This window comes from Cottoperca gobio, chromosome 16, assembly GCF_900634415.1.
Source record: "Cottoperca gobio chromosome 16, fCotGob3.1, whole genome shotgun sequence".
NCBI lineage: Eukaryota > Metazoa > Chordata > Actinopteri > Perciformes > Bovichtidae > Cottoperca > Cottoperca gobio.
The window spans coordinates 7,836,025-7,860,720 of record NC_041370.1 but is presented as its reverse complement, the minus strand read 5'-3'; the positions used below and the strand labels follow the sequence as shown (position 1 = coordinate 7,860,720).

Genomic DNA, 24,696 nt, shown 5'->3' with positions numbered 1-24,696 from the left:
ACACAATGGATACTGGACTAAAACAAGTCTTTCATGTAGGACTGAAGAGGCTTTTTTCTTTAGTGCAGCCTAACAGAGTAAACAAAGAATTGTTTCGTCCAAGGGTGTAGTGACGTTCTGATGCATTGGCTCAAGTTTACACAGCATACAATGGAAACCTATGTGCGGTAAGGGTAAATAAAAGGAAAGGAAAGAAGCATTGGTAGATTACAAGATAGATCCGTGTGGTCCTGTATGTAAATAGATTAAAGTCATTCATATCACATGACGCACCCATTGTTTGCTTTAGCACAACATCTCAGAAGTGTTTGTGTGTGTGTGTGTGTGTGTGTGAGAGTGTGAGAGTACATATCTTAAATGTTATATAATGAAGGACTTTTAAAAATACAACTGATTTAACAAAATGAGAAGTATTACACATGCAAACAACTTATATATAAAACAAATTCTCTGAAAAATAAAAACCCAAAACCAGATTATGAAAAATGTAAAATTGTTAGTCAGTGTCGTGTTTACAGCTTGTTCCGCCGGCCCAAATCAATTAATGCTGCTTAAACTTTTCACCTTTGGAAAAAAATAAAATGAAACTAGTTAGTTTTCATGATGACTGATAGCCACTATAACTAATAAAACCCAGAATAATATCAAAAGGAATAAAACCTAACTGTAGGCCACACAATCTCATCATCACTAGGAGAGAAAGGAGCACGGACGATATTAAAAAGAAAGTCTCACAGATGATCACTCTATATAAAAGGATCATAATCCACTGGAGGACTACAATACAGTGGGATTATCTATCATGTGCATCTAAATTACTGTCATCTAAACGTGTGAGTGTGTTATACCCATGTTGCCCGTTAACTGTATTATTTCATTTGTTTTATTTGGAAATTCCAAATACAGTAAAGTACTTGCAGTAATATTTATTTGATTTGATTATATCTCTGGGAAGCATAAGGAACGATTATGTTTGTCTGTAGAATAACTGTGTGAGAGAAAATGACTTGGATTGCTGACACTGTAAGAAACTATGTGAACAAAGGAAATGTTTTATCTTTGGAGCGACCTTGCATGTTCACATGCCTCTCTGTTGACTCTTGATTATGTGTCTTAATGCACAATAAGCGTTATGCTGCTATCGCCTCTTTGCTTAATGCATTATTATGTCATTAAGCAGTACAATGGGTGGCTGGAGTCAAACAGCCTCAGTGGTCAAAAACAAGTTGGAGTATGCTTACGCATAGGAATCACCAGTCTCGTTTGTCATGTTTTTATACAGAGTTTTTAAACACAATGTTCATCGTTATGTAAAAGTATCCTTTACAACAGGGGTGTCAAACATGCGGCCCGCCAGAGGGTCCAATCCGGCCCGCGGGATGACTTTGCAAAGTGTAAAAATGTGTTGTTTTGATCATAAAGTAAAACACTGTTCCAGATACCTGTGACACACCTGTGTTTGTAGACACACTGTGATCTGTAAGTTGTAACGCACATGTGTAAATGATAAACTGAGGTATAATATTGTTGAAATTGCACCTTTTTTTCTTTCAGGTTGTTCATAATGTTTTGTGAAAAGATAGTTCACTAAATGTGAACATTTTCAGAATGAACTTGTACTTGTTTGCAATAAAACGAAGGGAAACATTTGGAGTTGTCGTCATTTACAGGTTATTATGTTGTGATCTTACTGGTCCGGCCCACTTGAGATCAAATTTGCCTTTTAAGTAGCCCCTGAACTAAAATGAGTTTGACTCCCCTGCTTTAGAACAAGACTATGATTACTGCTTTTGTGATTCTTACGCTAAAACACATTTGTCATTTCTGCTCCATCAGAAAACAGATTAGCTGCTGAATTTGCTTTACATTTAATTGGCTTTTCAGATTTGCCCTAGAAAAACAAGACTAAGTGTCGACAGTGTATCTAGCGGCTCTGTGGGAATAGATTAGATGTTCAGTATCTTAGTAAAGCGTGTTTGCTTGCTGACATTTGCTCATTAGCAATAGGTGGGGATGTCATTAGACTTGCATGTATTTGGTCAGACAACAAACTACTTAAAAAGTTGACTAGATCACCGAAGAAACAAGAATGTTGCTCTTCGTCAGTTTCATTTTGACACGCTCTTCTCACACTTCGCTGACAGTGGCCGTGTACCCTTGTCGGATACTTTAATATCCAGACGGAAGTTTGAAGAAGCACTTGTGACAGACAGTAGCTCTCTGACACTCTTTTCACTCTTTATTTGCCTTCCAATTGTTGATGACATCTCGCTCTTGTTCTTTTTGAGTTTGAATGTACTTATTGTATGCTGCCAAATAAAAGTAATGTAATGTAATAAATGCCTGCATCACATTTCATGGGAAATTCATCCAATAGCTGACAAGATATTCCACTAAAAACCACAAACTTTAACCTCATAGTGGCGGTAAAGTAAAAGTCAGGGATCACCGAAATAATAGGAACCAGGACTTTCTATTCTAACCATTGTATGCTAGTCCACCAGGTAAATGTAGATATATGTTTTGATGGATCATTAAAAACACTGACGGTGGTGGAGATGGGGACCAGAAATTTCTGTAAATAATTGCATGGCAGCAGACAGACATATGGACATTGCCATCTCCAGAGACACGTCGCTAACGTGGCTAAAACCTGAAGATATCTGATAAAGCTACAATGTGAATGAAGCCAACTCCATATAAACTGTAAACTAGCGTTACAATACAAAATGCATTTAAATGTTAAATGTCTGTGATGGTGGATTATCACGGGTGTAGTACTTCCTGTACCAATAGCGTTGTATACATTTGAATAAGATTTTCTTTGAACAAGAACTCTTCCCATGAGGTAAAAATGAAGGCACACCATTTAAAGTAATAGTAGCCATTATAGAACAGAGCGTGAGACAGCCCTGAGTGCAGCTACAGGCAGACACCCTGAACACTGACAGCCTAATGCAGCGTGGCTCTGTGGAAATTATTTTAAGTCTTTTGTTGGAAATCTGTTCTTGCTCACCCCTGCTGCTTTCCTCAGGTATCTAATTAATGATAAAAAGAAAAATACTGCCCAAGAGTCCATACAGCCGTCAGGTTCTTTAAAAAGATATATGAATACTACACTCATAGTGCATTGATACATTACAGCACTACGTTATAGCATTACATTATAGATACATATATATACATTATATTACATTATAGCTATATCTTTTGAAGCTTCATATGTTCTTCTTACTTATTTAAACAAACACTGTTTTTTCTATAATAAACACACTTTGAGCTTTCTCACTTTTTTCTTCAGGAACATAACTATGAATAATTGTCATTTTGCATAATTACTGTCAGTGGCACATAACTCTAATGTTTACATCTATCAAAGCATTGCAAACACAGCAGATACCTACACACACATAGTGCATACATTTGCACTGAAATGTACACCATTAAAACAAATGTTTAATTAATATTTCATTGTTGGTTTATTCAACAGGGACACAAATGGGTTACAAACATTAATAAATAAACATTGCAGTAAATGCACCAGTTAGGCAAAATGGCAATGTGTTGTCTGTAGTCCTCAGACACATGTTTCATATAATAGTCACCCTATTGTTTTTATCAGGTACAAATTTAAATATGTAACTCTGGCACAATTAAAGCAAGGCCACAATGAAAGACATGTTTGAACCATTTAAAAGACTAACTTTCCACCTTAAACACTGGGGGGCACTGTCACATCTCTAGTCACAGAGGAGGCAGCTGAGGTCCAACGACAGAACACAACTGTGATATTCGTATGAAACCTTGAATATAATACACGCTGTGATTGAACAATGTCAAATATTTTACAGCCGAACGAAGGAGCCTCATTTAGTGATGTGTTTCGTTCCAATCACACTCCGTCCAATCTCTCTGAGTCCTCAGCCGCTCATGTAAGACTGACACTTTCACAAATACCAGCTTGCACAAACACTCTGCATGACTGCCCATCTTTACATCTTGTCCCACATTATTTGTCCCATTTCAGTTGTCCCACAGTTCTCCAGTGGGACATTTGACAAGGGCTTTGTGGCCGTTTCACCAGCAGGGTCAAGTGTCCACCAAGTCACAGAACATTAAACACACCTAATTTGGACCTAAACAATAAACCCGGTGAAGTGTAAGGTTTGAAGATAACTTCATGTCAATGTCATTTTCCCACATTTGCATGTTTTCACTTTTTGAATTTTTTTTTATAGCTACTAGCATGTTGGCAATTACACTGTGGGTGATCATTAGTGTCATTCAAACCTTAGCTCTGCGACGGCCTCAGCATTCTGGCATCTGTTTAATTTCGCAGTGTTTAAAAGGGATGGAAAAGCAGTCAAGTGTCCGTCCGTTCGCCCCCCCCCCCAAGTATTTAATTTTATTCTGTTGTTTAATTCAGACCTCAAGTCTCTCCATGGGTGATTCAAAGATATGATTTGCAAGAACGACCCTTTTCCCTTCCAGCGCTGAACCTTTTTCATGTGAAGGGAGTCTAATGCTAAAATATGCCCTTCCAACATCGGACGCAGGTCTCCCAGATCTAGGTACATGTTGGAAGTTTCTGCTCGGGCTTTCAGAAAGGGTCATTAAAATCTAATGGAGCTCCCAATGTGAGAGCAAACAGAGGTAGGAAATCTCCATCTTAAAAGAAAACCTATCATTAATTTGGGGCCTGGAGATTCTCATAGCAACATCTGAGCGACACAATGAGGGCTCTCCTTGGAAAGGCAGCTACAACCCTGACAAATGAGCAAGTGAATCCCCCTGTTAGGCTAAAAATGACTTTGAGAAGAGCACAATGTCATGAGCACATTGCGTTAAAGACTAGTAAGTCTAATCACAGTACGTGGAGCTCTTCATCAGTAATTATGGCAACTCATCAAAAAGCAAGTCACCCTTTGTCTCTCTTGTTATTCAGCTGTGTTTTATTCTCAGCGTGTCAATGAAGATATTTTAAGTATCCTTTTTACATTTCATCATTTGATTCAGTTCACACTTTGCAGATATTTACTACATTCGAGGAGAATATGCTTTCAGTTTGTTTGTTATCAAGATGATATCTAAAAAGGATTTCTTAACATTGTGATATAGGGCTTTTAAAAAACAAAATATTACAAAGAATTCTCTCTCATACTATACAGATAAAAGAAAGAAAATAAGTAAATCTATGACATCAATTTCAGACTGGACCTGAGCTGTGGTCTCACAGACGCTGTTTGCATGGATGAAAAGATATCTTATATGTTCTGTTTAACAGCTGTCGTGTAAACAGAACTGTTTCTCCATAGCTACCAAGGCTAAAAGAGACACCGTTGTAAAAGATGCTCATTCAGAACCTGGTCTGAATCAGTGACCCGGCCACCTCATGGAAACAAATTTATCGGAAAGAAATAATCGTTCTCTTTCTCGTCCTTGTAAATAACTATGGCTGGAAAAAGGCTGCGGCAAGATCAGATTCAAACTGGACGTGCTGCATTCGCTATTCAAGTTGAGGTAGAACTTGAACTCCATTCAGTTCTGTGAAGACAAAACAAGCAACTAATCTGCACTATGTGCACTCGCTAATTGTCCGAGATTTGGTGCTGGTGAGGTGGTGTGAGATTTGTCTGCATGTGGCCGAAAACGACACCGTGGTTTCAGTGAGAACGAACCAAAACAGTAAAGTAGCAAGCCGGAAAACCGATACAATGAGCTGAAAGACGCTAAAACGCTCAGTGGAGCTGAGTGGAAGTTACAGATTTGAGTTATAACTCTCACTACGAGCGACCCCTTTTCCATACATGTAGTCATGTGATCCATTGCTAATATTAAAATATTAATTGTACCCAACCAGGGTCAAACCATACAGTCATTCACTCTGTCCACCAATAGATTTGAAGCATTGCAGAGAGTTCATGGTGCAGACAGACAGCGATGGAAACTTCTACCCTGAGGTCAGCAGTGTGTTTGCCTCAAGCGAGGATACTGTGTACCGACATGGATCTCTGCTGTTGTTGTTGCCCAAGTAGTAGTGGTAGTCGTTGTTGTTGTTGTAGAAATCACAGTTTATGTAACAGGAGTCTAGAGTTTCACCAGAGTGGAGGTCCCTCATACAAACTGACTTAAATAATAAATACAGACATATAGGGGGTCCTGACCCGGATGTATTAAATATGCATAACCACAACATAGGAGGGAAGTACTGAGGATCACACACACACACACACACACACACGCACACACACACACACACACACACACACACACACACACACACACTTACCCTTTTTAAGACAAACTTATCACTAGCTTCACACTCCAGCCATTCCCGTGCCTGTGTGTGTGTCTGTGTGTGTGTCTGTGTGTGTGCCTGTGTGTCTGTGTGTCTGTGTGTGCCTGTGTGTGTCTGCGTGTGTGTCTGTGTGTTGGCTATATGGCACAGTATTCTACTGCTTTCTTTCTACTTCTCTCCATCTCTCTCTCTCAAACAAACTATTGATTTGTATTTCTGTTTGCACGTCTTGAAGTCCTTCACTCCCTAAACAACACCAACCATCCTTACTCCTCCTCCTCCTCCTTCTCCCCCTCTCTCTAACTCTGGTATTTCCCAGCGAAGCCCCCTCCTCACCACCCCTCTTTTTTCTACCCCCTCCTCTCCTCAGATGGATTCTTCAGTCAGCCGAGTGGAACTGGTGCGGCTGCTGGAGAGATAGGCAGAGAGGCAGAGAGGCTGTGCTGAACAGACGCTGGGTCAGAGCGCTCAGTTGCTTCAGACAATCACAGGGGAGCGAGAGAAAGACACAGGAAAAGAGAGAGACCACATAGAAAGATAGATTGAAAAGAGAGAAAAGGGAGGGAGAGACAGGGGAGGGAGGTAAATATGTGACAGGATGTGGTTTCCCTGAGCTTGCAGAACATCGGTATACAGGCATACTTTGAGCATGACCTAAACACACCGAGCTTACAAGTGTGTTTGAGCTCTGTTAGGTGGCGAGGGGGGAAGACGAAGCAAACCGCTGGAGCTGCTGCTGCTGCTGTTGCTGCTGCTGAGCCTGTAGACGCTCTGGTTTCTCTGTTGCCTGCCGGAGGATTGTGTTTCCTTTAAGCCAGCCAGCTCCACGGCAACCTCAGTCAGCTTGTCGGACAGGATCTGAACCCGTCCTCCATCCTTCTTCCAAGTACAATGCGTTTCTCCGCTGGAAGCTCTTCTCAAGTTGCTGCCTTCGTGTCCAAGCAGTGAACTTTCCAACCAGATTTGTGAAACAGGTACGTTTGCTTGCTGCTTGTGTCAGTGTTTCTCAACATGTGAATGAATTTGAACTTGGGAACAGATGTGTGACCGTGGTCGCGCCTGATTCCCGGGACAGCAGCCACTGTAAACTTGCACAATTGTTTACCATAGAGAGTTGATTCATTAGACAATACCGCAAGCCACAAGTTTGGCTTCTGAGCAGTGTGTTCGACAACAAGCTCTAAATCCACTGCTACCACAGACACACATACATGTTCACACATTCACATGCTCCCAAACACGCACACGCTCTGGCCATTCATCATGCACATCAATAGGTCTGCTTGTTTTGAAGTCACATGCATGATGGATGGTACAGAGTGGGGCTGAGTATGCCAAAAATGTCTAGCTGGATTCAATCATAGACCCTGACAGTGTTTCAAGATGTGTCCGGCTTACAGTATCACACCACTCCCACCAGGGAGGAGAGAGACAGGGGAGTGTGTGATTTGTGAGCTACTGTACTATACTGTACGTACGAAGGGTAAACGTATGGGTTTCCCTGTGTGTGCTTTTGTGTGTGTGTGTGTTTATCCGTGTCTGTCTGTGCAAGTGGATGTTTACATGCACTTGTACTATGTGCTCCGGTACAAGGGTTCATTCAAGCATGTGTGCGTGTACAAGAGAAGTAGGTTTTAAAAGGAAAAACAAGTTGAGCGATGGCAGGAGGTGAAGGAAGGGCGGGGGGATGTCAGGGAGGAGGAAGACGAGGGCATGAGAGAGAGGAAAAGCCGGGTGAATAGGGGAGAAGAGCGTGTGTGTGTGTGTGTGTGTGTGTGTGTGTGTGTGTGTGTGTGTGTGTGTGTGTGTGTGTGTGTGAGAGAGAGAGAGAGAGAGAGAGAGAGAGAAAGTGAGTGAGTGAGTGAGCTCAGTCTGACTGAACTGCTGTTAATTAGTTCCAGCTGGTGAGCTGTGGAGCGCTGGGCTGTTAACTCTACAGTGTTGGTGGGTCAGGAGTTGCCTCTGTCTCAGTCTGTCTGTTTCTCACACAGACACACACGGAAAACATACAGAGATAAACACACATCCAGATTTTATTTTTTAATCACTTTAACGGCAAACAGCATATGGGCAGCACCGCAAATACAAACACAAATTCACACAAAAAAAAGATGCACAACACATATTTTCGGCACATGTAGCCTCACAAACATATGAAACAAAAAGGAACCAGCAAAAGTAATTTGCATGACATACTGAATACACAACACACAATTATAATTCACTGACAAAAGCACACTGTACACACAAATACAGACGTGCACAGGGTTTAAATAGCCCTGTGCTGCATGTCAACTGTGCAGATCAAAGGGTAAATGTAGTGAATATGTGTGACATGCAATGAACACATGCAGTAACACACGTCAGCATGCATTCATGCTGCACATTCACATGACATGAGCACACACACACACACACACACACACACACACACACACGCACGCACACACACACACACGCACACACACACACACACACACACACACACACACACACACACCCACACACACACACACATATTCTCAAAACACACACAGAGGAAAACCCTCAATCCCATATGGCTGTGTCATTCACTGGCTGCTGCAGCTCGGCTTTTGGAAATGTGGAAGTGATTGTGGTTTGGACTTTGCTGCGCTACAAGGTCATGTGGAAAAGGGAATCATAACAGAGGGCAAAAGGTGAAGAAACCATTACCTTAAAGGGCTAATTCACCCAAATAACACACAAACACATTTTCTCACTTACTTCTAGTTCTATTTTGCCATCAAGATAGTTTTGGTTTTATTGGCTGAAGTTTGAGATATCGGTATTGTAAATGTATGTCGCCAACCCAATACAGTGACGGTAAATGGAATTTCACATGTTGTACTCGCTGCATTACAAAGTTACACTTTCTAATAAGGCTCTCTTTATTATGAGTTGTGACTAGTGACTCAATCGTGTATTAAAGCTTTATGTATCAGGTAAATGTAATTAATTTAAACATAAAACCTTTTGTCATTTAAGCTCCATCACCTTCTGAAAAGGGCTGCAGGGCATCAGGACCAGAATCCATTTATTAACAAGTTATTAACCTTTACACTTGTAGACTTAATGTATTATGGTTACAGCCTTTCTACTAATGATTTATTAACATTTAGAACTGCAAATTACTTACTAATGTTTGGTGGCGGCTTATTAGAAAGTGATTTACTGCTGTGCTTTTATTAAGTGTTGGGACCTGCAGGAGACCTGAAGCAGCAGAGGCCACCATGTTTTGACTTTTAGTCTCTAGGATGTTTCAAGCTCTAAAATCACTTGTTCCTACACTTCCCATGATGCAACTCAATAGCATCTTGGGTCTTTCTTGACTAGTAAATGCCCATTTCTTTCAAGCCACACACCTCTGGTTTGTACACAGTTGTACTCTTTGTGATGAATAAACTGAAGATCAGTAGAGTGCATCTTTAACAGAGGATTGTTTAAATCTTAGGCACAAAGACTTCATTAAGACTAAAGTAAGGGAAAAAATATTATTTTTGTAATTTGGGTAGGTCGGCCCTTAGAAATCCATCCAAGATAATTTTCTTGAACACTCAAACACATGATTAAGACTGTTACAACATAGCAGAGTTTAGCTCATACAACGTAATCTCATGCAACGGTTCGTATGATATTTTATGAAAGGTTAATCATCTCCTACGAATGTCCAACAACACGTGTCAAGTCTTTTTTATATAAAGTATGAAACTTGGTTGGGTTAAGGCAACAAAACCATTTGGTTAGGGTTAGGAAAATATCCTGGTTTGGGTTAAAATAATACGGAAGTTTTGTTACATAAGTGCGGAAGTTACATAATAAATAAATCAATTCTGGTTTTTCACGGGACACACACACAGAGGTGTTCAGGGTGAAAGTGCGGTGTTTTTGGACCCACCCATCCACACCAACTCGGTGGCTCTTTATACTTCCTGGCTCACAATTACGTGGAAAACATACACATTTATTTTGTAGGATACAAAAACAGCTCATTTCCTATATGATTCCTGTGTTTTCTGAGCCTGTGTTGATTTTCTTTCGCTCCAGTCTTTTAGCAAACATGTATTTTAATCAACTTGTGTTTACTATCTGATCCAAGCACAGTGAATCCCCCTGTGTGGTGTGAAATTTGATTAAGGTAATTGGCATGCATTGGCTGGTGTAAACCATAATGTGTACTCTTCTCCACTGAGTATGTATAGACAAACACCCACAGACAGACACAACTAAATACCAGAACATATTCTACTCTGAAATATTTAGGGTACATCTAATTGAAAGGTAGTTTATTTTTAAACCATCTTAATTACATTCTACTCTCATTTCATGCTGCGCCTGTTGGATGCTGAAGAAACATTTGCACAAGCTTCACATTTGGTACATGATGAAATGAAGGATCAGATTCTATAATAAGTGGTCGGAAGGTGACTTTTACTCTAAGACAGTACAAAGTATCTGTATTTAAGAGATATCCAGTGCTTAGTTCCAGGTATTTTACATGATTTAGTGCATTTTGTTGTTTTCGTCGTTTTGTTCCTATTTGGCATCCTTATTGGCCGTAATATCAACTTTGGGCAGTAAACACGGCCTGATGACACGCTGGTACTTAAAGGTGTGAGTTTTCCAGTTCCCATGACAGGGTGTCATCTTGATTGCAGCCTCCAAAGCAATGCTCAGTTACAAGATCTCGGGCAAAGATTATTTCCCCTCTCTCCCCTGCTCGGTGACAGTGATCATGCTTTTGAATATATCAAGGTATTCAAGCTTTTGGCATTGCCCTAGACTTAAGACGGTGTATTAGGATGACTCCTCCAGGCAAGACAGAAAACAAAAGAGCCAATATTCAGCCGGTTGTGTAGTAGCTTCGAAGAAAAGAAGAAAGGCTCCCCCTTGATATTTCTATAAGGCAAATTGACTACTGTTGTAATGGGTGGTCAAGAAAATTGCAGCGATATTGATTTGGTAATGTTCAACACGGGCATGTCGATAGGGTGTCTGAAAACCTAAGAACTTTGCTTTGGCTGGCTTTAATAAAAAATGACCTGCCTGCAGCAAGTTCACAGAAAGCAATGAGTCACTCGCATACCTTCTCGTGAAACCCTTCAGTGTTTTAAAGAACAATCACAAAGAGCGCAACCAAAGACTTTTCTTTTTCTAACCAAGTATTTCTCTCTCTTCTTGCTTTCTTGAACCGACAAACAATCCTTGTTTTATCGTGTTTCTTTCGCTGTGTTTGTGCATGTTGGGTTGAGATCATGTTTTGCTTTTCACTTGTGAGAACTGTACAAAACCCAGCGAGGATAGATTATGCATAACAAATCAAACTCATAACTGTCAAAGACAAGCAGCGAGGAGAGGACAGGAACAGGAGGACACAAGGGCTTGCTCCTGCGCATGGAACGGAGTGGGCTAGAGGATAAGGAGGGGAAAGAGGAAGCCGGTCCTGGTGATGAGAAGGGGTGTGAGCTTATAGCGACCAGAAAAGAAGAAAAAAAAAGAGAGAAACTGACAATGAAAGAAGGAGAGGTTGAGAAAGATTGGTGGCCTATTATTCTCCTCAGAAAGGAATAGTCATAGAGGGGTTGGTTCCCATGGCAATAGCTCTCTCGATGCGTGTAAGTGTGTGTATGTGTATGTGTGTGTGTGTGTGTGTGTGTGTGTGTGTGTGTGTGTGTGTGTGTGTGTGTGTGTGTGTGTGTGTGTGTGGACTGTAAGTGTGCCTTGAGGCTGTACGGAGACGAGGTTGGCTGAGGCCATAGAGAACCGCGGAGCCACCCGGAGCCTTGAAACGGCAGAGAATCTCAGACAGACATTGTTGTTTACTCGCCTGTTCTCTCCAGCCTCACTCATCACAACCTCATCATCCATTTCTTTCCCTCCTGCATGCTTGGTCGTTATGTATCGTCCTTGGGCATTCAAAGTAAAAAAAAAATACATTCTGTGAGTTGAAAAAGCAATTCCACCTTTGGCACCCACGGCCTCCTTGTTGGCAATGCGTAATGGCTTAGATGTGGAGATGTCTCCCAAAACAAATTTTACGTAGCATCAATGTTTCATGACTATTTTTTTTACAGTAAATTATTCATTTAAAATTCTTACCGATATAGAATTCCTAGAAGATGTAACAAAAACCTTCCTCTGAACTTAAGACCCTAAAAACAATTACCTATGCTGATTTATGGCATTCTAGATATTACACAAGTGTGCAATACAAGTGATGCATTAACAGTGACCCAGTCAGTAAGTTCCCACGCAATGAAACTGCATTGTCAATTATGTTTGGAGGGAAACGTATTTTCTCCCAGATTACGTTTGTTTTTGACGTATCCCAAATACATTTCTAATCAAAGTCCGCATAAGTCCACGTCGGGAGAAGGTTGGGGGTCAAACAAACACTGGACTTTAACCAAGGAGACCTCTGCGTGTGTCCCGTGTGAGGCAAAAAAGTCAACGTCGACTTATGTACGTAACTTAAGTTATTCAACTCGCTCGTTTGAAGCCAAACCACGATGATTTACTAAACTTAACCGAATAGTTTTGTTGCCTTTGGGTTTTGCTTTGATTACGTTAACCACGTGTTTACTTTAGAACACATGTTCCCCTCAAAGCATACTTGAGATGCAGTTGTATGGGAGACATGTGAACATGAGACAGGTTTTGAAAAAGCGCCTATAGAAGCTTTTTATAATCATGCATAATCTTCAATTCTCTGGCACCAAGACACCTTTTAAGCCTACAGGCAGACAGTGCTATAATAAAACCTGAGGCTTTTAGTGGATTATATCTTTAAAACAGCTCCAATAAAAGAGTCCTGTAAATGGCATGTACAGTATATATAGCTACTTACTGTAGGACCCTCTCTTAAAAGGACTGTGTAATCACTAAAGGTTACCGCATTAACATCCTGCCTAAGTGTCCATTGTTTTTCTCTCTCTCTCTTGGGTCCCTTATTTTTTTTACATCCTCTCTGTCCCACTTAGGTGAGGATTCAAGGTGGTGAGAAGGAGTCAAGGGAGGAAGAAAGGGAAGAGTGGGGGATTTCCAAATGGAGGCTGTTAACATTTCACAGGGTTAGCAAAGGATATTTTGGACCTACTGGACGTACTTGCCTCAAAATAGGTTGTTTGTAAATGCTTGTTCCAGAAAAACAACACATGTGAGAAGAAGAAGAATCTCTCTGCTTGTCCCCGTTTGGTTTGGTTGGTTTCAGCCGGTGTGAAAGCTGTCAATCAAACTCTCTGACGTGGATTGTTTGTGGTGTGAAAGCAAAGCAGACTTTTATACGACAGTAGATGTGTGATTTTAGCATGAATTCAAATGCTAAACTTCTGTTAAATTCATCTGCTGAGGGTGAACTCTTAAGAAAGTGATCTTTTGATCTGTACGCTACAGGCGATGTAGAACCTATATTCATGTCATTTGGTAACCATGGTAACACCTACACGTATCAGCACATCAGTGCGGGGATTTCCCCTGATACACACAAAAAAGTACTTACATACTTTGTGTGCGTTTTGCTTGTCACGTTCTTGTCTTACTTAACAGATCCCAATAAAAAGTGAGCGAAACGTGGCGAGACCATACATCTGTTGTCACAATATGATATATGAGGTCCAGTTACAGTCTTGACTAACAATGAACTGCTTTTATATGGCCCTTTTCCAATCTTTACGATCACTCAAAGCGCTTTACAACATATGTCAGCATCTACCCATTCACACACAGTCAGAGGCTACTATACAAGGTAGTGATAACCATTCACACACACTCACACCCCTTTGGCCAGGCCATCGGGAGAAATTTGGGGTTCAGTAAATTTGGGCCCAAGGACACTTCGACATGTTGACTGCAGGGGTTGGGGATCGAACCCTCTGACGACCACTCTACCTCCTGAGCCACAGCCGTAAAGTAAATGAACTGGTTCCAGGATTGCGTCACCAAAGCTGTCCCATCAGTCAGTCCATTCAAGCTTACACTTCCTACTTCGATTATAAAAAAAAAAAAGCCCTTTTCAGTGCTTTCAGTGCCAACTGTCCCCTTGGCATCCTAAAACGTCACGTTTAAAGTTGGGGAAAGATCGTCTTCATGATTATGAGAAGCCAACATTGGGGGCTAAAACTCATTACAAAATCGTAAAATATAAAAAAGTGATGCAAAATCCAACAAAAAACAAATTTAGCAAATAAGTGATGACATACATGAAGGATGTGATTTAGATCAGGTCTCCTCATCACGCCACATTGATCTGATGTAACCGTCCTCACATTAATACATGACACAAACATATTGTCAAAATGACATATTGTTTTTCACCGTTCGAGGTCGGACTGGAACTCTTTTGATTGCGTCATCTTGTTGCGCCCTCTTCTTCTGCAATGTTTTCTGACTGGACAAACGGCCCGACCTTCTCCTTACCCCGATGAACAACTCCTAATAATCTCATAATGGTAGTGGACGCAAACAAGCGTTCATTCAAATTTTCTTTTGGTTTCAAATTCGGTTAAAATTTGTGATACATTTAAATGGAAACCTGGGTATGGACTGTTTGTAGGAGACAGAATTTTATTTTATATATATATTTTTTTATATTAAAAATAATTTGATTGATAATGTGATTTGGAATAATTAGCTTGTTATCGATAATAAGCCCATTAGGACTGTGTGTAACTAACTAACCAGATTAGTCTATACAGTCTGTACAGAGTGTGTTTTGGATGAAGAAATATTGTATTAGCACTTCTGTTATTATATCATATTGTTACAAACACTAAAATACAAATACCAACACATTTTTAGCCGTCACCATGATTATTAGTAGACGACCAGCTGATCTCAGAGCCGTGTGGGAGAAGTGATCTCCAGTAATTAGCGCCTCTTTGTTACCAGTGCTCATTGTTTGTTAGACTGTAGAAGAAAGTCTCTCATGTCGTTCCTTCACGCTGTACACTACACCATAAAACTGGTCAGATGTTTGCTTAAATATAGCCGCAATGTGATCACAAGCAGCAGATGTAAATACACAACGCAACACATGTCCACTTTCAGTTTCGACAGGAAGTTAAAAGACAACATAAGGGAGCAATTCCTTCTTGATGTAACACATACGATGAATAGACCCGTGAATCCTTCCCTTCTTTAGCAGCAGTATGTCCTGTTACAGCTTTTGAAATTGACATTGTGAACGCCATTAAAAGAAAATGACCGGTCATTTTTCTCAGGAGGTCGCTTGTGAGGAAAACATGCTGTTATTTGAAGCATTTCAACTAACAACCGATGCTGTTGTTTTCCTGTGAGGTCATTCTTCTCCCCTCTAACCACTCCTCATTGGAGAGCCCTTGACTGTACTCCTCACAAACTATAGGATGATACTGAACCAGCAGTATCCAGCACCAAAGGCAGCCTTGCTAGTGCTCCACTTTACTTGTCAGATTAAAAAAGTCAGAAAATGGCAAAGGGGGCGAGGGAGAAAAGCGTGAGAGAAAGAGAGCAGGCTTAAAAGGGAAACTACATGGAGAAGAACACAAGAACACAGTGTCCTAATTAATGTCCTCCTCCATTAATCCACTCTGAAGCTTCCCATGCTGCTGGGTTTGATCTCAGCAATGTTGCTATCAAAGCCTTTTAACATGGCCTTGTAATATGGGGGAGATCTCAGTCAGACAGCATTACAATCATTCAGCGCAGTATTTCCTTGTTGCTGATGCTGTGATGTCTGTATAAGGAGACATCAGGTGGGGTTTTGTACAGTCATCTTCTACAAAGGCTTGACTCTAAAGTTTGAATTCCTCATAAGATTAGCGACTAGCTTTAGCGGTTAGACACATATTTCTTTTTTAGGAATCAAAACATTCTCTCCGCTCTCATTACGTCGTTTTCGTCAGCAACTGGGTCCTGTTTCCAGGGAAAGAGCTCAGATAAACCCACTGTAAGCTAGCAGCCTAACACAAAACACACTAAGTTAGCGGTTAGCATCTAGTACTTCCCTCAGGAGTTGATGGAGACCAAAACAGAGCTAAAATCAATTATTTCGGCTTTGATAATGTGCTAAATCCCCAGAGAAGCAACAGGCAGTGACCTCAGTGCTTAATGTGAGCACAGAAGACAAAGCCTTGGACTGACAAATTGTTGTTGACTGACAGATCTAAAATATGGCAGTGAAACCTCCCTGACGTTGTCTTTCACATTCAGCATAATACAAAGTGCTGTGGGATGTTTTAGTTGCAAGGGCCAAAGCTAAGTGCAACCCAGCTACAACAAAGCTTCTGAACGTCAATCCGGACTCACAAGATGAGAGTCTTATCGAATAAAACCTCTTATCAAATAAAGCCTCAAAATACCATTAGCAAGAGACAAAATATAGAACAAAATGGCAAGAGGATCGTTGCTAATTCAGCAAAAGGGAAATCAATGGCCTTCTTCCTGTTTTTTTCATTTCTTCTTTTGTGTAGCTAACCAGAGACTGTCTACCCTGTCAAGCATCCCGGACTCACCGCATGACAATCTCCCCAAAAAAAAAACCGACAGGGTGTCGAGGAGGTGAGGCGGGGCGCTGTGGGGGCTGCAACTGCCCGAAGCTACTTCCTCAGCGGAGAGGTTTTGAGGGAAGAAACAGTGACTCACAAAATCATAAACATCTCACATTTCCTCCGTCAGTTCAGCTCTAAAAATACTCCTGTTCGCCTTCGCCTCACATCTCCTCCTCCCCGGTCTCAAGGAGCTATGCAAATACAAGCCCCTCCATTCTTTTTCTCACCCACTTTGTTTTCCTTCCATACCCCTCCCTCAAAGCGCCCAATCCTATTGTTCTGACTACCTCCTCTCTAGGTCTTGTAGACTACATGACAGAGCCTCGCTTTCTCTCTTGTTGTTCCTACTCTCTCCAGGGTAAGGGGGAGAAATGATAAAAGCTATTTACAAGTAACTGTAGGCAACAGTGGAAATCCAAGCTTCTGTTTTCTTTGATGGCAAAGCCATTTATGACACTGCGCGGTGAACTGCAGCATAGTGCATAGCGAAGTCCTGAGTGACAATTTAAGGGGGGACTGAGGCACTTTTAGGAACTTTGTAAAAGAAAGCTTCTGCAGATTGTGTTTGGCTTTTTTTGTGCTTGGAAACGGAAGTAAGACGTCAGTCCTGCTCAGCACGTGCAGAGAGGCAAAGACACAACTCGTCAGTACAGCTCAGAAGTGTACGAACCATTCCATTCAAACCGAGAAAGCAGAACGCAGGACTCTCACTGTGTTCTGGTATTAATCACAAGTCCATCACCCCCCAGTCCAACTCAGTGAGCTGTTCTGAGGCTTGTAGAGATATGATTGTGATGCACGTTAAGATTCATAAAGCCCAACAAAGACATTCATGTAAGTGCCACTGCAAACACGGGCTTTCATGACAACCATAATAAATCTCCTGTCTCATCTTTCTCTCTCCCTTCTCCCTCGTCGTGTGTTGATCACCCCTTTTCTATTGAACTGGCTCTAATTGCACGCTTCTTTTTCTCTCGCAAAACCACCCCACCCCACCCCACCCCCACCTTTTTTTCCAACGAACAATCTCCAACCCGGCCATCCCTATTTCCTCTCTCTCTCCCTTGATTGATTCTCACCTTTTCCATTCTTGCCGTTCACCTCATTAACAGAGCCCCCGTCTGCTCGTTTCCTATTTCGTCTCCTACGCCTTCCTACATCCCAACCCCCCACCCCTCCTCACTTCCTGTCCTGTCTCCGAAGCGACGGCCGGCTCGGATTCATAGTTTCCAGTCAAGGTCCTGTGACGTTCTGTAATTAGTAAAGAGCATAATAGAGAGGGTTCCTCATCAGCTGAGGTGGAAGAGGGAGGGATCCACTGCCATCCATCCATCCATCCATCCTTGAGTTTAATCAGTGGCACACAATAGGATGTCACCTGCTCCCAGACACAGTCGCTAGGGAGAGGCAGTGATGCTGTCACAAACCATTTGGGGTGAAGCGACGTCTATGGCGCCGGCTCTTTAAGGCCTCCTCTTCTTCCACGGTTGTCTCTGCTAATTTGGTCTCCCTGGGAACGAGGGAGAGAGAACCTGTGAAAAATCAGGCTCATTTAGCCGGGTTTATTTATTTATTTACAGACGCTCATCCAGCATGTTCTTCTTTAATGGTTTTCATTCTAAATCCCTGAGGAATCATGGATATCAGAGTGCTTGAATGTTTGCTTTCATTTATATAAATGTGTGTGTGTGTGTGTGTGTGTGTGTGTGTGTGTGTGTGTGTGTGTGTGTGTGTGTGTGTGTGTGTGTGTGTGTGTGTGTGTGTGTGTGTATGCATGTCTATGTGAGTAGTGTATGTCACAGTGTGTTAATCTGGCCCTCAATCATTCATACTCAGAGGAGGAAAGTACATTTATTCTGTAGAACAGTTTTGAGATACTTGTACTTAGCATGATTTTTTCTATTGTTTATGTTTTTTAATAACTTTTATTTATTTGACATCTATAGTTACTTTGACAATTAAGATTTTACATAAAAGACACATGATCAGTTAATGTAATATGATGCAGTGTAATGAGGTATCAGTGCTGTGTGGTCAGAGAATTATGCAAAGAATGATTATTTGTAAAATGTATATTATTGTTGTGAGGAAAGGAAGGTTACTTAGATTATTAGATAAAGTAAGATTATCATGCTCTTAAATTACCATATTAACATTCAACTATAATGTAATGCAGATGTGTTGCTCAATGTGAATAATTTCACATCTCAAGCAAGTTTCAAGAGTCTGAAAATTGATTTTCATACCATATAGATGTGAACGGAGACCTTAAGTTGTCTGGGATGGTAAAAAAAGAAACACTAGAAAAAGCATGTATAATGAATGAATTGCACATTGCTACTTCTACTCAAATAAAGGATCTGAATACTTCTTTCGCTGCAGGCAACCTCCATTTTTTTTTACAGCACACAGAAACACTAATCCATGTACACTTAGAATTGTACTCACTGCTACACACGCAGACACACAAGTGACAATGAAACACCGTCTCAGTCTGTTTTGTCTGCTTGGCAGGGTCCGTGCACAGAGAGACAGACACACTGTGGAGCCATGGGCTGCGGGCTGCGTAAGATGAAGCCAACGTCGGAGGAGAGTCCGGGGAAGATTTACTCCACCCTGAAGAGACCACAGGTAGAGACTAAGGTGGGCGTGGCCTACACCTACCGCTACCTGGACTTCCTCATCGGCAAAGATGGTAAGACATAGATTTCTATCAATCCGCTAAAAAGCGCCGTAAAATAATCCGTGACTTTATTGTTTTTGACAGGCTCATACACTTTCATACGTTTTTGGCACGACCCCCACTCCTTTTAAATCTTTTAACCAACTCTTTCTCTAACAGAATTACGTTCCCATATGACTAAACTTCTTATTCGCAATTACAGTCCTGTGCTTTTTTTTTAACCCATCCACCCCAACCTTCTCCATACGCAGACTTCTGCGGACTAGTTTCATTGTATGGGAATGTAATTGTTACGAGAGCAGGCTGGTAAAATCACTAAGTTGAGCATTAAAAGCCTGAAATCTCAGCACAGCATTACTTGCTATTGATCAGTAATCCCCCACAGCCCCCTTTTACAGATTTGTTACTTTCATTTTGCACTCTGAGGTCGTAAAACTCTAAATCATTGCTTCTTCCACATGCACAGTTGAAATGTTATGTATAGCTCAAGGCCTTTGGTATTTTGCTGCATCATACCTCAGCATGATAAGAAGGCAGCACAAGTTTTGCAAGGGAGCTGATCTGCACTGCAATCTACAACTCTTTCTGATGTGTGTGGTATTTTAGTAAATAATGCTACCTCCAGTGTGATTAATCTGTCTACTCCCGCTCTGAAAATGCCATTATACCTGCGTGCTCCCAGTATAAAAGCATTAAGGATTCAGATGCAGAATAAATCTATTACTCATGTATATGGAATAACACAGCACACTGGATGAAACTTTCATCAGGATATTCTTATCATGATGGAGTGTTAATTAGTGCCTGCTCCCTGTATAGCAGCCTCTGTTGTAATTTATTTTCTCACAATTAGTCACTCGTGCTTTCACGTTGTGCTAATGATATAGAAATTTCAAACCCAGTCCAAGCCAAACATCCTGACTGCGGCCATAAATTATGTATGGAACCACATTTAACCAACTAGCAGGAGATGCAAGCAAAGTAAAGGGTGGCCTGCTGGATAGAGGGACTGTTTTGTTCAACTCACAGGTTTGATCCACACAAAACTATGTTTCCGCTACTTTCAGTGTGTTTCAGTTGAGGGGATACTGGTATGACTGGCTCCGAGCAGCCTGGTGAGCTGTGAACACGTATACAAGTTAACTATCAAGATGTTGCTGACAGAATCTGAGAGTGCCTGTGCTATGCATGAAAATATGGAAATGAATCAGTTTCCTTTTAAAAGATAGCAACCCTCCACTGATGCACGCACACACACACACACACACACACACACACACACACACACACACACACACACACACACACACACACACACACACACACACACACAGAAACAGCCAGTAGAGCCCCCTCCTCTCCTTCCTCTCCTCAGTCTGAGGTGTCTATGAGTGTTGCTTCCTGAGATGCCAAGACCCAAAGTAATGGTCCGAGGTCTTTGTTGTGTGTGTGTTTATTGGTATTGAGGAGTATTCCTGTGTGTTTGTATGTTCTGAACTTACATTTAGATATTTGATTAGGTTTTTAGGTTAGGGTTAGTTAGTTTAGGTTAAATGAATTAAGAAACATTGGCACAAACACGTTTTTTGACAACTTTATCTAATTCTAGCGACTTTATTTAAAGCGGCTATAGTCAATATTTATTAGAATAATGTTTTATATCAATATTGTATCAAATGATGATATGAAAACAATGTGATAACGCGAATGGGGTCATTTGCAGCAGCATACTTACAGCGAATTATCCGGCAGTGAACTTTCAAAATGGTCGGTCATTAAAAGTCAGGTGCTCTGAAGTTAAGACAGAAACAAAAAAGAGAAAACGAGCAAGCCACACGCGGGCCTGGCTGGATGTGTGAAAAAGCAACTCCTTGCTAACACATTAGTAAAGGGTAAATCTTGTGTTCACAGCTTGTTTCTGCTGCCCTGAAGGGGCCCAAAAAAACCCAGTTATTGTAGGTTTAAGAAATGTGATTAACAAAAACAACAAAAAAGGCAACACATGTCGGCATTTTTGGGACTGTAGGGAACAATGTTTATGTATTGACTCTCAAGAAATGTGGAGGCAATCGGCATGGCTGATACGTAACATGTTCTGGTTGACTGATGAGACACAGTCAGTATGTTTACTTTAAGGTTGTTTGCCTCTAATATCCAGATTAAGTGTGTAATACTAATGAACTCACAAAGCACTTTAACACATCTAATATTCCTGATGATAGTCGTACCAGGAAAGTCATTTTGCTGATCCTCCTATAAAGTAGACCGTCTTCGTCTTCTTCCACTGCCGGGCAAACAACAACTAATTTTTCAGACACACTGCTGTGCTTCCAGTTAACTCCCATTCCATCTTGCAGCTTTCACGCAGAACCAAAACAAGACTAGACTAAAGCATATTGCTACCCAGAGTAATCCAACTCTATTATTTGACTATTAGTAAGATAACTGTTTAAATGACAGTTGCAATCATCAAAAATATTGTGCTTACACTGATTATTATTAAATGATTGACTTCCTGTAAACACGCTGAGTTCCATCCTTTACAGCAGGACGCTGTCAAATATATTGATTTACAAAGTAGAGTGTAATGTCATCTGCAAACTTCACATTTTGAGCAGCCGATAGCTACTTAGAGGTCAAAGTAAATGTAAAATTGGGTGTGGATTTAGGATTAGATTATGGTTAAATGTATAACCGAGGTGATTAAGGTGAGCAAATGGGGAATTAACGTGCGCAGGGACGATTCTGTGTCTTTGCGTGTGTGTGTGCTCTAGGCCAGGGAGGAGTCAGGGTGCTATATTTAGTCATCACTCTGTTATTTCTGCTCATGACAGTTTTAGCAGAAATGATGGTGGCAGGGAGTTTGGTGGCGGCGGGGGGGGGGGAGGGTGCTGGGGTGAAGGAGGGGGGGATGGTACGGGAAGCCGGGAGATGTAGTGCGCAGCGTGTTCGCCCTGACAGTTGATTAGTCTCCATTAGTTTGTCAGGCTGACTAGACTGGATGGATGAAGGAGCCGGGGAACGTGGGCGTCTGGGGGCCAGGCAGGGCTTTTCCGTCCCCCCCTTGTGTGGGACGGGTGCCTCCCTTTTGTCTAACTGTGTGTGTGTGTCTTTGGCTCACAGCCACATTATTATCTTCAAGTATTCCCTGTAATGGTGGGGGTTGGTACTTACTGTAATCAGCTTTCTCTTACTCCGTCTCTCTGTCACTGTCAGTACGCCTCTGTCTATGTTTCTCTGTTGTTCATCTCTTAAAATATGTGTGTGTTTGTGTGTGTGGGCCTATTTGCCATAAGAGCAAGAGTCTTGTCATTGCATCCCAAGTGGCTGAATCATTTCACTGCATCAGCAGATTTCAGGTTGAAGGGTTAGTGTGTTATTCATGGCTGTAATTACCTTGTACCAGGTATGTAAGTGTAGGTAATGATTCATGTGGCTGGACTTTTTCTAACAGGAAACCTGTAAAATATTTAAGACACAGTCAAAATTATGAATCTAAAAATAGTCTCTTGTAGAGTATGTTGGGCGAGCTCATAAATTCGGATACTTACAGTGTGAGCTGCTACAAAAATCCCGGATCATTTTTACCTGACAATTAGCTCAAAGCTGAAACTGGCATAGTAAAGATACTTACTAAAAGTCGTATTCTTTTTCTCAAAAATAGTGAACTGTGTTACTTGTGGAGTTTTCTTCTAAACAGAAAACTTACATGAACTGTTCTTGACCTCAAACACATTGGAAATATTTCCTCCCTCATAAAACTCTTGCAAAAGAAACCTGGATCGGTCACATCTATGTTTGCTAAAGGCCCTGACACACCCATCTGACGGTCAGCCATGTCGGGCCGTCGGCGAGAGTGTGTCACCCTAGTTTTTGCGCTGTGTCCCGCACTGCTGTCGGTGAAAGAAATCACTGTGATTTGCTGTTCAGCTTAATCATGGTTTCCCTTTTTGAATGACGAATACAGACTGCCGCTGCTACTTGGTATGGCGAGTTATTTCCTCTAACGTAGATGCAGAAGTGTCCTGCCGGTTGGCCGTTGGCTGTAGTCTTTGCGGTGTGTTCAAGTTTTTGGCGATGCGAGGCCTCTGTCACCGCTAGTTCTCTGATGTAAGTTTGGTATGTGTGGGCCTTATCTAGCAGTCTTCTTCTTCCCTGCCTTTTGGCGGCACATCGTACCTTTTCTTTCGACACCTGTCGATCAGTGGATTAGTGTGAAACCATTGGCAGGAATGTGTATGTGTGTGTGTCATGCATGTACAAAAGATACAAATCAATCATGAAAATGTTGCACCAAAACTCCACATTGTACCTTTAAAGCCAAAGACTATGTACTTAAAAAAAGAAGAAGTAACACAATCTTCTTTTAACAAAAAAACATTGAATTCAAAACATTTTTTAAAGCAACTTTGACTCTAGGTAGATGTTGCCAGTTAGTTTACTGTCTTTAAGGATCTTTTCTACTTGCGATTAAGCTACATCTGAAGGGACATTCAAAGTGCCATCATCCTGTAAATGTCTTGTCTTCTCGTTTGTGTTAAACCCTACAATGATCATGCAGCTTGTATGTTAATTATAGCATCACGTTAAAGCACATTTCAAACTCAGGCGTAAATTCAGACCTTATTGTTATTGTTGCTCTTTCTTGTCCGCTTCACCCTCAACTCGGATATTCCTGCCATGTCCCGAGGATCAGAAGAGAAATCTTCATATCACAACTTATCTTATGTGATTGAAACAGTAATGTAATATTCATTATGTTACAGGAACAAGCAATACGATTAGATTAATGACTTACTTTGTAGGTTGTTGTGACACGTACAAAATAAGATCTGTATGTGTTTGATCCTGTTTACCAGTAGGAAGCATCAAAAACAATTACACTGTCATATGAAAAGCTGGAGAAACAAGGATTTGTTTTTTTGTTAACTTCTAATTCAGGAATCATTATAACTGCCACTGTCTAATTTTGCATAACAAAAGAAAGCCTTTCTTTAAAAACAAAAAAAAACAAAGTAAATATAGAGAAGCAGCAGGAAAATATTCTGCATCAGCATTTTTAACTGGGGACAAAATTAGGGCTGAGTTTTTGCTTCCCTTCACCTCTCGTTGGGAAATGTGCCCTCATGATGCTGAGTTCACTTCACCATGACGGCTGCGATGAGAATAAT

General features: G+C 41.1%; 1 protein-coding gene across 1 annotated transcript in view; it reads left to right on the top strand.

The window, feature by feature from the left end:
• The first annotated feature begins 6,896 nt into the window (after positions 1-6,896).
• rftn1b (raftlin, lipid raft linker 1b) overlaps positions 6,897-24,696 on the top strand; it is a 90,070-nt gene continuing 72,270 nt past the window's right edge. Inside the window, exons 1-2 of the mRNA XM_029451785.1 lie at positions 6,897-7,272; positions 19,357-19,537. Of these exons, the coding sequence (XP_029307645.1) occupies positions 19,393-19,537 (145 nt within the window). The 5' untranslated portion in view covers positions 6,897-7,272; positions 19,357-19,392. The remainder of the gene's footprint in view (positions 7,273-19,356; positions 19,538-24,696) is intronic.